Source organism: Typopeltis vanoorti, chromosome 25 (genome assembly GCF_054136105.1).
Source record: "Typopeltis vanoorti isolate ZY-2024b chromosome 25, IOZ_Tvanoo_1.0, whole genome shotgun sequence".
Classification (NCBI taxonomy): Eukaryota; Metazoa; Arthropoda; class Arachnida; order Uropygi; family Thelyphonidae; genus Typopeltis; species Typopeltis vanoorti.
In genome coordinates this window covers 9,054,802-9,070,489 of record NC_143573.1, presented here as the reverse complement: position 1 = coordinate 9,070,489, position 15,688 = coordinate 9,054,802, and the positions used below count along the sequence as shown (strand labels likewise).

The 15,688-nt window shown below is 35.3% G+C and overlaps 1 protein-coding gene across 1 annotated transcript in view; it reads right to left on the bottom strand.

Moving 5' to 3' along the window:
• The window catches only part of RpS13 (ribosomal protein S13), a 37,244-nt gene extending 22,049 nt beyond the window's left edge, over positions 1-15,195 (bottom strand). Inside the window, exons 1-3 of the mRNA XM_090414317.1 lie at positions 15,090-15,195; positions 7,307-7,355; positions 1,659-1,737 (exon numbers count right to left, since the gene is read on the bottom strand). Of these exons, the coding sequence (XP_090270443.1) occupies positions 1,659-1,737; positions 7,307-7,355; positions 15,090-15,112 (151 nt within the window). The 5' untranslated portion in view covers positions 15,113-15,195. The remainder of the gene's footprint in view (positions 1-1,658; positions 1,738-7,306; positions 7,356-15,089) is intronic.
• Positions 15,196-15,688: the final 493 nt, after the last annotated feature.

Below are 15,688 nucleotides of genomic sequence, written 5' to 3'. Positions count from 1 at the left end.
ATTTTTGCAAGTAACAAGAATGATAACATTTTCAAGAAGAATGAGTCTCTCAACCCCCTCCCTTCAGGAACAATCATGATAGTCATAGTAGTCCATTCATAGTGAAGAATTTATGGAGACAATGCACATGTCTCCATATATGTAGTAATATGGTCAGACCTTGCACTCCAAACACGCTACAGAATTGACTGGAAAGGTGCCAAGTCAATACCTACACCAAAACATGGTTTGAAAGAAAATCCAAAGAAGCTTGTGAAATGCTGAAACATTATCCATACATGAACAAAAATGATGGATTAATCATGCCAAGAATATGGAGAACCCATCTGTAATCCGTATAGCAACCAGAAAAGCCCAAACAGAAGAAAATCTCAATACGAGAGGACTTCAGAAATGTTTAATGTAGTTCCATTTTTATTTTATTTTTATACATAAAAAAAATTATATTTATTCTATTTTATAATTTTTAATGTGTCGTTTGTGTTTATCTTTTCTGATTGGTATGGTGCGCCCCGTTTCCCCTATGTAAGGCAGATTACAGGTACACTGAATTTTGTAAGCTCCTGGGTGGACCAGGTGTATGGAAGAGGATCTTTGGAAGAGCTAAGTAAATTTCTTACTTTTGTTGGGGTTTGAAGGTAGTCTTAATGTTGTATTTAAGTAGTGTTCTATCTATTTTTCTGAAATTTACAAGAATGCCATAGCCTAATGAAGGCTATGTCATTCTTGTAATCTTTTTGTTTTTAGTGACATTTTAATGGAGGATCTTGTGAACAATTTTTTTTAGTGTAGCAATTTTTTTACAAATGTTTGGTAAATTCTTGGTTCAAAGCTTGTTCATTGGAGCAAATTGCTAGGGCTCTGTGTTTGAGGATGCTGATGATCCCCTAGTTTTTGTGTTGGATGGCAGTATGAATTTTTATGTATGTATCGGCCTATGTGTGTAAGTTTGCGGTAGATGCTGAAGGAGAGACAGCATGAGGAAAGACGTGTCTAGAAAAGGAAGAGAGTTGTTTAAAAGAAAGAAAGTCATAATAGAGTGGATAAGATCAGTGCTCCATTTTAAAAGCAAAATAAACATAATTACAAACATAGATAATATAATCCATCACATGGCAGTGCCGTATTGACAATGTTCAGCACACCTCAACAGAGTTCCATTTCAGTCAATTTACCAATAAGTTCCTTTCCAATGGTTTCCTGCCAGAGTATCAAGTCACGCTCAACACTGCCAATGGGGGTCACCAAGAATCCTTTTGTTAAGGGATGTAACATAGAATAGCATCAAATTTTATATAATTCATCTTATCAGCCTTAAAGTTATGAGAGACTCATTGATTCTGGTACTCCAGATAGATGGCTGACAAATTCATTTTTAATAAACACCATGAATTTTTTTTTTTGTCTGCTCTCTTTTTCCAAAGAAAGCATATCACCCTACACTCTCTCTCAACTGTCCCTCTACAGCACTGCAAGTCTCTAAGGAAACTATCAATCCTTTAAATCTTCAGTGTATGGTTGACAAAAGTAGCCATCTTTTCAGTTAATTAAATAATATTGAGTATCATTTACTGTCCTTCACTCTACTAGGGAAAAAAAAAAATCAATTTCTATAATCAAGAATATACTTTTCAACATTAAGATAAACTATCACTTACCTATCTGAGATGGGGTGAGACCCTTTTTTGCTAATTTGTATATTTGCTCTTTTACATCATCAGGGGTAAGTTTTAACCACTGGAAGAAAATATTATTCATTTTAATTAAAAATACAAAAAATCTAAAATATTCTGTGAGTTCACATCTGCACATAGCCTTTTTGTAAGATTGAATATATTCTGTTTTGTTAATACAGTGAGTGCTCACATCTGTCTAAATAAAAAAAGCCCAGCATGGTCTATGAAGATTTTCATGAATAGTATGTTCATATTAAAGACATATTGTGCCACCTCATACAAAGGTTTGTTGCATTTGTTGTAGATACTTTTTTCAGTATCGCACTGTATGGATGTGAAACCTGGATTCTAGGTGGAGAAGACATAAGAAGATTGGAAGCTTTTGAAATTTGGCGCTGGCATTGCATGAAAAAAAAAGTCCTGAGAGATAAGTGACACAAGAAGTCTAATTAGATCAATCAAAATTAGAAGAGATAGGTAGTATATGGACATGTGAAAAGAATAACGAAAGGCAAAATAGATAAGAAAAGAAGCAGCAGCAGACCAAGGGAAAGTTTTGTTGACCAAGTCAAAGAATGCATGGGAATGAGGAATTACCAGGAGATTAAGAAGAAAGCCAATGACAGAGTGGAATGGAGGAAATAGCTACTGAGCTGCCAGTCCCCAAGATTGATGCAACTGATAATGAAAGACATCTTGTGACACTTCAAACAAAGGTTTGTTGTATTTGCTATAGACAATTTTCTTCTGTATTTTTATTTTAGTTTATATTATTCAGTTGTAGGGGTGCTTAAGGTCCAAACCCGTATAACTGAAAGGAGACCTCCACATAGCCTTTAAAGGAATGCAGAGAACCGACCAGAGCTTCTGACCTAATGTCCAATCCTCACCTTCTCGTGGTGCACCATGTTAGGTATCTACCTGGATACTGAACGAACGAGGAAGGGCTGGCAATTTGGGATTTACCGACCAAATTGTATTCTTATTGGCTTAAACCAAAATACAAAATGATGGTACATGACAAAATTTCATGCCGGCTCTGGCAAAGCGTGGTTAAACAAGCCCCCCGCCCTGTTGTTTTCCCAAGGACAAACAGTGAAAAGTTAGCTACCGGAACAAATCTGAAAACACATTCCAACTCAACAGAGTTGAAAATCGGTACTATCAACATAAGAAGCCTGAATGGCAAAGAAATGGAGCTTGCTGAGGAATTAGATAAATATCAGATAGACATAACAGGATTGACTGAAACAAAAACTGGTGAGATCTTTCTGGGCAATAAATATAAAATGTTATAATCAGGCAATTACAATCGAGAAAAAAGGAGTAGCCATAGTATCTCAAGTAGAGTGATGTGGGCAAATATAAGAATGGGGAACTGGACAATGGGACTTATTTGTGCCTATGGTCCCACAGAAGGTTCTACTAAGGTAGAAGTGGAGGAGTTTTTTGAGGCTTTAGAGAAAGCAACTGACACAATGAAACAGGAAAAGTTGATCCTTGTTGGGGATCTAAATAGCAGAGTAAGAAATGATTGTCAGCCATACAAAAAATATTTTGAGAAAATTTGGAGAAAAGAGCAAAGCTAATAATAATGGCAAATACATGTTGGATTTCTGCTCAGAACATGGACTGGTTATTACTAACACCATGTTCCAACATAAAAATGTGCACAAATTCACATGGAGAGAAGAGGCTAGGAATAAGAAAAGTCTCATTGACTATGTTATTGTTGATAGTGATGTTTTCTTCATGGTGCAGGACACCAGAGTGTACAGAGGATTTGAAATTGGAAGTGATCACTATTTAGTTTTGAGCAGGATAAAAGTGAATTTCATTTTGAAAAGAAGAACATGTAAGAAAGTTTTAAAGTGAATATAAGTTTAGCAGTTCTCAGATGTGAACTGTAGACTAAAACACATAGATTATTGAAGAAAAAATGAAAGAGCTTGAGAACAGGAACCTCCACTGAATCTCCAAAACCTTGGAGGTTCAATGGCAAGCCTTGAAGAAAACCCTGATTGATTCAGCCAGAGAGGCATGTGGTGAGGTTGTCTGCAAGGATAGAAAAATCAGAACTCCATGGTGGACACAGGAAGTTAAAGAGACAGTGAAGGAAAAGAAGAAAGCATATCAAATGTTCCTTGCAAATAAGTCAGCTTGTGATCTTAGAGAATACAGAGACAAATGTAAGAAAGCTAAACACCATGTAAAACTAGCTAAACAAAAGTCATGGGAAGACTTTGGTAACATAGAAAATAAATATCAAGAAGGTGGCAAGATATTCTGCAAGTTGTTGAAGAAGCTCAGAAATGGAGGAAAGAGTGTTGTAAAAGGAATTAGATTTTATAAAGGTGACATGAAAACTGAAGAATAAGATATCGTTGAAGTATGGAGTAATTACTTCGAAAAATTGCTAAATGAAACAAGCAGTGATAGCAGAGTTCTAAAAAAAACATTCAACAGGCTTGAAATGTGGAAAGGTAGCAGGAATAGATGACATTCGACCAGAAATGCTGAAGTATGGAGGTATAAGTCTTACAGTAGCTGCACTGCATAGCTCAGAAGGCCTGGACACAGGGATGAATTCCCAATGAATGGAGTAGCGCTCTCATAGTACCCATATATAGAAAGGGAAATAAAACTGAATGTGAGAATTACAGAGGTATTTCACTATTGAATGTTCCTGGTAAGATTTACACAAGTATATTTGAGAAACGGTTGAGAAGAATTATGGAAGAAAAGCTTGGTGAAGAACAAGCTGGGTTCAGGCCAAACAGAGGCTGTCAGGATCAGAAATTCACTTTACGACAAATAGTTGAGAAATCATGGGAATATAAGAAAGGTCTGTATTTAAGTTTTGTAGATCTGAAAAAGGCATATGACAAGGTGCCAAGAGAGAGAGAGAGAGAGAGAAGCTATTCAATATGCTACAGGTATATGGTGTCAATGGGCATTATATCAAGCAATACTTAGTCTTTATTTGAGTTGTAAGCAGTTAGAATTGAAAGAAGTACAGGAAGACAATTTAATGTTAAATCTGGTTTCAGACAAGGATGTACATTATTCCCTCTGTTATTCATTATCTATATGGATCACATTATGAAGGAAAGTGGTATTAAACATGATATCAAAATTAGAGATGTTAATGTTAGCTCTGCTTTATGCGGACGATGTTATACTTCTAAATAAATCTGCTTACAAGTCTGCAAGATTCCCAGACTAAATTGAATAATTGTTGTAATAGATATGGTATGAAGGTCAGCAATAACAAGAGAAAGACAATGAAAACAGACAGAAGCAGTGAAAATGTCAAATGCGTTGTGAATGGAGAACCTGTAAAACATTTCAGCTATTTAGGAACAATTTTTAGTGAAGATGGTAAATTAAATATTAAAATACACAACAGAATCAACAAAGCTGGTATGGTAGGAAGTCAATTGAATAAATTCATATGGAATAAGAGAGAAATTAGTCAAAACACTAAATTAGCTGTATACAAGACAGTGTTCAAACCAGTTTTAACTAATGGATCTGAGAGCTCGGTCAGAAGTAAAACAGTTGACCAAAGACTGCTCATATGAGACTCCTGAGAAAGATTAGGGGCACGAACAGATGACATCAATGGCAATATAGTAAAACCCTGACATAATGGACTAATTTCAGCGAGAGGGTGTCCTTTACATCCAAAAGCTCCGTTATATAATAAAGTAGATTTTCTGAATGCATCGGCCGGCATGCGTTAAAACTGCCGCAGAAAGTCATACCATAGATGTGTGAACAAATTCATCGCCAAGGATAGCATTGAATTTGGTAAACAAAATGAAACTTAAATATCAAACCACAATGCAAGAACACGCGGTCAGAATCTAAAGTAAATCCATGAAAACAACAAACATTATATGGCAATAATGAATCATCTAAAAAGGATGCAGATGGCAAAATCTTTACATTAAGCCAAGGTGTAAATTATTACCATATTAGTATTTCATTCTGGCAAGGTGAGTCTTATTCCAAATGGGATGGAGAGGGTTGATGCACTAGTAACGAATTGGATGTATTTACAATACGAAGTACTCTGGATGCCAGCAAGATGATTATATAAGTTACTAGATGAAATATCATGAGTCTTAAGGGAATGTGGCAAACAACTAACAGCTCCCGTGATGGCTGTTTAATGAAAGCCTAGCAAATGGAAAATTCCCTGGGGGAGCACAAAGAAGGTAAGACAGTCTCTCTGCATAAGGATGATGGAAGAATAGAGGCATCAGATTATAGACACATTACTTCTGTGATGGTAAAAGCTTCGATACAAACTCGGACAGATGAAAATAATATCTGTGAAGGTCAGCACAGATTTGTTAAGGAGTGTTTCAGGATTTATTTCAGTAATCCTGTTAATGCCTATGATAAAATAAGTAGTTGATGAGGAAATGCATACAGTAATTCTTTTAGATTTTGCAAAAGCATTTAATAGGATGCCACATGATAAACAGACATTTAAGCCACAATGTATGGGTTTGAATATTAAGTTGAAGAAGATTGTTAATTAGGTGTTTGATAGATATCAAAAGGTAGCGTATGGATGGGCAATATCAGGAAAAAGTAAAGTTACCAGTGGTGGTTCCAATAAGGCTCTGTGCTAGGACCACTACTTTTCAGTCTTTATATCAATGTCATTTGGAATTTAGGGGGCAATATTCAGTCGTTTGCAGATGATGTGAAGCTGGGGGAGGTTACTGACTGTAATCACTGGTATAGTTGCTATTCAGAACCTGAACAAGCTGGAAATGTCGGGGGATGACAGTTTAATGTGGCTAAATGCAAGGTTTTGAATACTTTCAGGAAGCAAGAGATCTTTAGGTTTAGACTACTGTGCTCAAATCTGGTCACTGAAGTTTGGAGTGGATGAAGAGATGGTTGACAACATTGTACAAGAGAGTGATAGGTGAGTGGGATGCATTGCCTGAGTTGTAAATGCTAAGAGAGTGAATGAGGTTAAGCTTTGGTATGATAGATGTTGCAAACAGAAGGGATTTTCCATAAGTCTGTGTAGACTTTTCTTATATAATGTATATTAGACACATATATTCAAAAGATTATAATTTTTATCACTGCAAATATTTCAATGAGAAACTAACTGGTCATCATCAGTGTATGAGCATAATCACAAGGTGAAGCTGGAACAAAGAATACTAATCCTACTTAGAGCTGAGCAATGTGCTGGGACAGACACATGTCCTAGCAGGTAGAAAGAAGAGAGGTTAAAGAAGAATTTAATTTCTTGGCAAAAAACAATATGGAAATTGATGCATTAAATCCTTTCAGATGCCTACAAATCTTATACATAAGTACATACAAGAACAAATATCTTAGAGATATTTGTTCTGCAAGACATTAAGTGCTCTGTAAAACTATAAATTATTAAACTGCAGCAAAGCTGGCTTATAACCATTAAGAATGGTGTCACAATTCAGGAGAATTTAACTTTTACTTAGTAGTGTTGTAATCGAAATTATTTAAAAAATAATGATATCATTTGTATAATATATTTTTCCAGCTTATTAAATTCTGTTAAGAAAGGAAACTATTGAACTCTTAAATCATAACATATTAAACAGTATACTTACATTTGGTACACTTCGCCTATAAGGTAGTGCTGATTGGGAAATACCCTTTCTGAAATAAACATCAATCTATTAAATATTTTACAGTATCAATACTTAAAAACTAACACACTAATCACTAGGGATGTCTCATTTTGGGATAATTTCAAACTTCTAATAATTCAAGATACTGAAATAACATCCCAGTAATGAATACCGTGGGATAAATTGCTAACCATTTACAAGAAAATTATATCATTAATTGCTCTCTAAATTATTATTATTACATTACACCTCCAGGGACTCATTGAAGGAGGGCAATTACTCTGACTGTCTACACCAACTGCTGTACTGCCCACCACTTGTATTTCCACAGATAATCACAAACATCCATGACCATAGCAGGATTTGAACCAACAGCCTTTTGGCTGGAGAGGCAGATACGCTAACCACTCAGCCAACCAGGCCAGTAAAACTATAAATTATTAAACTGTAGCATATAACCATTAAGAATGGTGTCACAATTCAGGGAAATTTAACTTTTACTTAGTAATATTGTCATCTAAATTATTCAGATGACTTTAAAATATTAATATGATGTCCTGTCCCTACTAGTCCCAACAATAAATAGCAGCTTCAATAACTACTGTACATCTCAATTTTGTAAGCTAGCCTGCATGGTTCCTTCCATAAAACAGGTACTCAAGTAATTGCCAATTTAGACATCCAATATTTGAGAATTATTTTCCAACCCAGAATCCACTCTTTTTGATCTGCTCTGAGTTCAGAATTTCTTTGTTGCAATCATTTACTGTCTTTACTCTAAGAATTCCGATAACCATTCTGATCTCTAAGTATTCATCTCTGAAAGCTTAGTTTCCTGTAGGCCAAAAATTCCGACAGTGAAGTTTTCATCCTTGGAACCTCAATATTCATAACTGAAACTAGTTTTGTTTCTCAAAATACACTAAGCAAATAACTTATTTGCTCTTAGTAATAATCTAAAACAGACTCCAGATTTCACATGTCCCAGACAGTTTTTTAACCAGATCTCCTAAACACATTGTAATGTCAGTTCTCTCTTCTTTGCAACTACAATATAATCTGCTAAAAAGTGACACATTTATTGAAATTATCCTACAGGATATCTACATCAACTATCACCCCCCCCTCAAGTTTTGCATCATCAGCAAACAACTGAATATCCCATCTTAAATCCTTCCTTATATATCAATGATAGACAAATTAGTGGCCTTAGTACAGACTTGAAGTACTCCACCAGTTATTCTCATTCTCCTAGATTCCACTCCACCATATACTACTCTCAGGTATCTGTCAGCCACTCCTCTACCATGCTACTAGCTTCATATCCATTCCCATTTGCTCCAGCTTTTGTAATAGTTTTCCATGCGGTATTCTGTCAAATGCCTTGGCAAAGTTGAGCAGTATCATATGTAGCCATTACTTTTGTCCAATTCTGCTGTCACTTTATTATAAAATGTGAATAAGTAACTAAGATAGGACTTGCCCTTTACAAAGCCATGCTGCCCACTATAGAGTATTGCATTTCTATCCACCCACTGTTGTATTTTCCCTTTCACCAATTGCTACCTCTGTCTTGGAGCCACCTTTATGAAATGGTACTATCTTACCCTCTTTCCACTCCCCTGGAACCCTGTCAGAGCTGAGATTTAGACTGAACAACTTCAGAGACAATGCCAATTCTCTTGCACATTCATGCAGTACATGGACAGACATGTCATTCAGTCACAATGCTGTGTTCACATTCATATTTTTCAATATGCTGAAAACATCTTCATTTATCAATTTTTGTGTGTCTGAAAACTGATATTCAAGATGCACATCAATTTTGATAATCATCTGTCACATCAGCAGCTGCAAAATTTTAACATGGATGATACACTTACATCCATAACCTTCTTATTATAAGCATTGTTTACAGGCATCCTACCAATAATTTTTCCTCTTACTTGCTACAAAACAAAACATCTCTTTTGGCTTAACTTTGGCCTACTTAGCTAATTTGCCCTCAAAATCTGATTTAGTCTTTCTTACTAAACTAGTTGCCCTTCTTGCTTCCGCTTTGTACTGCTAATGAGTATACCAATGAAATTTTTCTTTATAATCCTTCCAGAGCATTTATGATAACTTATCAAACTGAATGAATAAATTAACAGCTCCAATAAGAGTGGTTGTCTAATAGTTGTGAAAGAATAGTAATATCAGCTAGGTATCACAGAACAAGTGACTGCTCTGCTCCTCTCTCCTTCCCAAGGCTCAATTCTTGGATTGAGGCTTTTGCAATTTCAGAAACACTGAAATTGGCTTGAAAGATATATACAGTTGCACGGCAAAGCAAAGTTGGGAAAAGCTATAAGGAATAACTGATAAAACATCCCTTCAGAACTAGCTAGTACTGTGTGGCCGAGGAAAATGGATATACCGTTTCTTGATGCCAAACATCAGGTGGTTGTATCTGAATAAGTAGATTACACTTGGGTTCATATCTCAGTGTTTGTAATGAAGATGAATTAAGCACATCTCATATTTTTCTTTTCTAACACAAAGCAAGACTAAGCAGATGGATTCAAGTTGCTGAGTTGTACAAGGTCTCAAGTGAAATGGAAAATAAATTTGAGTATTAAATCTGTACTCTTTCGGGGGACCCTGTAACCTCTAGAACACATTCCCTGGGTAGCGGAGAGGGGAGCCCACCAGATACGATGGGGTGGTCATGACCAACAGGGCCATGGATCTAAACTTTTCTTCCTGGACTTTGAGGAAGATCCACTCACTTTAATCTTTCCTATAAGGCCTTATAGAAAAAGATAACAAATCATCAGCAAGGTGTGTGACTAGTGTATCTAAGTCATTAGTTTCCTGTTCCATTGTGAAGTAGATTTTAGGGTGCTGGCTATTTAAATACATTATAATGTATGTAATGTGTCTGGACATGTGGCCAATAGCAAACACAAGCTAAGCTAAACCAATGATTTGAGAATGGCTGTATTCATAGCTTGTCCTGGTTGGACGAGTGGTTAGCGTACTTGGTCTCCAGCCAATAGGCTGAGATTCGAATCCTGCCGTGGGCATGGATGTTTGTGATTGTCTGTGGAAATACTAGTTGTGGTGGTTGGTGGTAAATGGAGTTGGTGTAGTTGTGGTTAGAACGAGCTCTAGAGTAGATGCCCTTCCTCGATGAGTCCTTGGACTCCGTGGAGGTGTCATATAATAATAATAATAATATACTTGGGCAGCAAGAGGATGGAAATCAATATTAGATTACTTTATCTTAAATGAAAAGACAAAGTTCTCTTTAGATGTTCACAGAGGATATGAAATAAGTAGACCACTTCCTTGTTAAAATAAAATTAAGATTATCATCTAAATGGGTACAAATAACAATAACAGAAAGAAAATTTTAAATATTCATTTATAAAACTAGATTATTAAATGACACAAATGTATAATGGCTATATGAACAAAGAATTAACTAATATTTAGATAAAATAAAATGAAGAAATAGAATGCTTATAAAAATGATACTAAATACAGCAGAAAATGAAAGCTTAGGAAAGACCAAAAATTCAATAAAAAGTAAAAACCAAGGATATGGGATGATACAATCAAAGAAATAATCAAAATGGAAAAAGAAGCATATTATAAATAGTTAAGCAGTAAAAGATTAGAAGATTATTATTATTATACAGTCACCTCCATGGAGTCCGGAGGCTCATCATGGGAGACCCAATCTGTCATGCCTCTCCTTGAATCCATCAACAGAAAAAGCACTCACATTGACTGTAGCAACCCATTCCACTCATTCCCCACTCTCCGAGCAAAAAATCTAGTCCTCACATCCCTACTAACCACACCTTTATTCACTTCCAGGGATGACGCCTTATTCTGGTCCCTCTAGTCAAATGCTGAAACATTCCCTTGCATCTATCCTATAAAATCCTTTAAGCAACTTGAATATTTCTATCATATCCCCTCTTTTTCTCCTATAAACCAACATCTGATCCACATACCTTTAATCTATCCCCATAGGGCACATTCCACAGGCCACTAACCATTTTGGTCACTTGCCTCTGAATCCTCTCCACCACTTTCACATCTCCAAGAAACCCAGTGGATCAGACTTGAGCACAGTAGTTCAGATTTGGGCATATCAAGGCCTTCTAAAGAGGAATAATAGCTTCCTTATCTCTACTTGTTAATGTGTTCTTCAATAGCCAAGTAGTCTTATGTGCTATCTTAGCAATATGTCCTCTAAACTTTAACTCTACCCCTAAATCTCTTCTTCTTCTTCCCTTTTCCCTTGTGGTGTCGAGGGTTTTCTATTAATTTACTTGAAATTAAAATAACAGAATTAACTCACATAAAATATTATTTATTAGTACAATTTTTTGCCAGGACTCAGATGCCTGAGTATCACAGGCATCTTCAGTACATATAACTGACAATTCCAAAGGGAGCCACCTAAGTAGCTCATGTAAGATAACTAAAAGTCATTATGTTTCCTAACTTATTTAATATATATATATATACATATATATATACACAATTAAAAAGTTAGGAAACATTAGGTTCATAGACCTGATTTAAAGAGTACTATCTCCCATAAAGGAGATAGACGTAGACCATCGGATATCTATTTAAGTTGGGAGAGTGAAGTAAAGTTTCACATTTCTTTATAAAGCCTTTCCATGAATAACCGACTTCTGTGAAGGACTTGTCATGTTCCAATGAACTCTATGTCTAGTGTTGATGGCATGCTCTGCAAGTCCAGACTGTTCAGGTTCAAGGTATTGAATATATGATTTGTGTCGTTCTATCCGAATAAAAACAGATCTTCACGTTTATCCAAAATAAGATAACCCACAAGAGCAAGGAATTTGACCTGGATGACTTAGATGTGGAAGCTTGTCCTTTGGAGAAGTGAGAAAAGTGGTAATTTTTCTGATGGGGCAAAAGGAAACAAAAATATTTAGTGGTTTTAAAATTTTTGCTATGTGCTCACTAATGCCTTGCACATAAGAGATAGGAATATGCATTATTTCTTTGTATTTGAAGAGGAAGATATATCAAAACTACTTGAAGCTCTTTTGATAAAAGAATTCTTATATCCATTACATAGAAAAGAGGATATAATATATTGCAATTCCTTCTGTAATAGTTTCCCTGAAGAGCAAAAGGTGTGGACCTGATGAACAAGTGCTTTAATAGTTTCTGCCTTTTTGACTGGGATGGTGATGAGATTCAGCATGGATATAATGGCCTATATGAGTCTCCTTCCTATAGACTGAGAAATGTAGGTTACCATCCGGTTGGCGAAGAATCAAAAGGTCTAAAAAGGCTAACTGCTTATTTACTTCTAGTGAACTGAATCCTTGGATGAAGTGCATTTAATTTAGAGAGAAACTGTCGTAATTCATCAGAAGAGCCATTCCAGATAGAAAAATGTCATCTACATATCTGAACCAATGAGTAGGTCTAGGTGAAATGTCGTCAAAAATACATTGTTCAAAGTGCTCCATATAGAAGTTGGCAACAGGAGAAATAGGATTGCCCATTGCTGTTCCTTCGATTTGTTGACATAACTTGTTTTTAAAGGAAAAATAACCAGAATGCATTACAATGATCGAATATTTTTACATATTCAAATCATACTACATAATGAGAACTTATGATTTACTATTGTTCACTTAATCAGTTAATGGGTGTATGAAAACTGACAAAGTTTCTGCTCTTTTAACTGTATAAAGTGTAAAATGTAGTACTTGACAGGAAATGCGAATTATATTACTCTCTAACAGCACAATGCCATCAACAATATTCAACAGTCTTTTAAAAAATGAAAAACGCTGAATAGACTTGTTCCCCAAATAGGATATCAAAATATTTTTCTTAACTAAAAATATTAACTGCATCAGGTCACACATGGTGGTCATCTTTCCATTCAAAATCAATACTCTCAGACAACACTTTCCATTTACCAATTCTTTACTGTATGAAAAACTTACATTTACTACTTAATAATTATGACTCAATGGATACAAAGGTAGCTGACGGTCAGATACCAAAAAGTGGTATATGGAGAAGCAGAATAGTAGTATGCCACAAGGTTTGTACTAGGACCATTATTGTTCAATTTATATATAAAATATAAGCAGTAATCTGAAGGGAAAATTTAAATTGTTTGCTGATGATGCAAAATTGGGTAAAACAACAGTTCAAGTGATGTGAAGAGTTTGCTGGATGATTTAGATGGTCTGACAGTACAGGCAGAAGATAACAAGTATCAATTTAATGTCAGCATTTTGGAATAGCTGTGTAACATATTCATGGAACTGTACTCCACAAAACAGATGAAGCTAGGAATTTAAATGGGGGATGATGTGATTGTAGATAAAGTTGAAGTCTGGGGGACATATTGCAAAGCGGTTCATTACTTAGGTAGTGAAGAACACACTAAGTACAGAATAAGTAATTCCTCTTTATAAGGCCTTGATATGTCATAAGAATTACTGTATTTATTCAGGGCTGGTCTTGAGTTTCTTGAAGATGAGGAAGTGGTTGAGATGATTCAGAGGTGATGGACCAAGATGGTGAGTGGTTTATGGAATGGTCCCTATGCAGATTTTTTTAAATTTTTTATGGTAAAAAGACATCAAGAGTCATACTGTGCCAGGACACAGCAATAGATATAGTAATTGGCCAATAGGACAATCACAAACATCTATGCCCTTGGGAGGATTCGAACATACTAACTACTCTGCCAACCAGGCTGGCCCTATGCAGATAGAATGAGGGTTTTTGCAGGTTGCAGAAAATAGTTGATGGGAGAAAAAGAGGGGATATGATAGAAACATTTGTTACTTAAAAGGGTTTTACAAGATTAATGCAGGGGAAATGTTTCAGCACTTGGCTAGCAGGGATAAAACAAGGTCATTCCTGGAAGTTGAATAAAAATGTGGTTAGTAGGGATGCGAGAACTAGATTTTTTGCTTGTAGAGTGGTTAACGAATGGAATAGGTTGCTGGAATCAGCTGTGAGCACTTTGTTAATGGGTTCAAGGAGATATGATAGATCTGGTGTATACAATTTGGGTCTTATGCAATGAGTAGAGGTGGCTATACAAGTTTTATTTATCATCCTGGTATGACCCATCAATATTCTACTTCTGCCCATCTCCAAAACAAACTTCAAATTCCCTCATAAATGTATTTTAACTGACTGTCAAACTTTTCCACTGACTACCCCCCCCCCCACTAACACAGTGATAATTGAAATGACCAAATCAGTAATAGTGGTGGCTAAGTAAATATGCTTCAGTAAAAACACTATTTCAATATGTGTTATATTTCAGTATATTGCATATATAGAATTTACTACAGCCTGCCAACATACCATTTTATTGTCAATAAGGATCAATATTGCATTTTGTTCATTTTTCACAATGGCGGAACTTCCGATTATGTTATCATTGCTACTTTTTTTTTTATAACTACTCAATCTTGTCTATTCCACTAAAAACTCCAAGAAAATAAACATATACCGATTATCATTTACGAAAAAATGTGAAAAAAAATGTTTTTTTTTTTTTTTTAAATAAAATGAATAGTCAGGCATCGGATAACAAACTTGTATCGCAATGCAGCAGACTTAAAATTTAACCAACAAACCAATGTTTCAGAACTGATACATAACTAAAACAAATGATATTTAAATGAAAGTTTTCGTGGGAATAACTGATTTGTATACGTTTTGTACTTTTACTTACCCAGGTGCATGCATACGACCCATTATTACAGATTACGATAAAACAAGGGACCACGTTATAAAATTGCTTGCAACTCAACTAAAACCTCTCAACTCAACTCTTTCACCGCTAGGTAGAGCATTGCATTCTTACCGCACAAAAATAGCTATTTTTGTACTCCCTATATACGGGAATAAAAAGGCTTAGCTGATTTAATTTTTTTTTTTTAATGCTGCAAATAAATATAAAAAATATAGTAATTAAATAAGTCAAAATAGCGAAAATAAGCGTTATTAACTAGAATATCGTGGTTAATAATGCAGCACAATTCGGTGTATATCTAGCAAGTGGCGGATGTTAATTTCTTGCAAAACACGGTCAGAGTTGGTAATTCAGACGAATGTAGATAGTGAAATAAAATTATCATCTGACTGAAAATATGGTTTTCACTCAAATGATGAAGGGAACATGTCCGAATTTATGTGTGGAGACTTTTTCTGTAGTTAGATGATTCTAACAGAATACGATGATTCTGTAGTTAGAATCATCGTATTCAGGTGATATGACAGAAAAAAAAACAGAGTCGCAGTAGTCCTCAATAAGGAATGAGGAAAAAGATT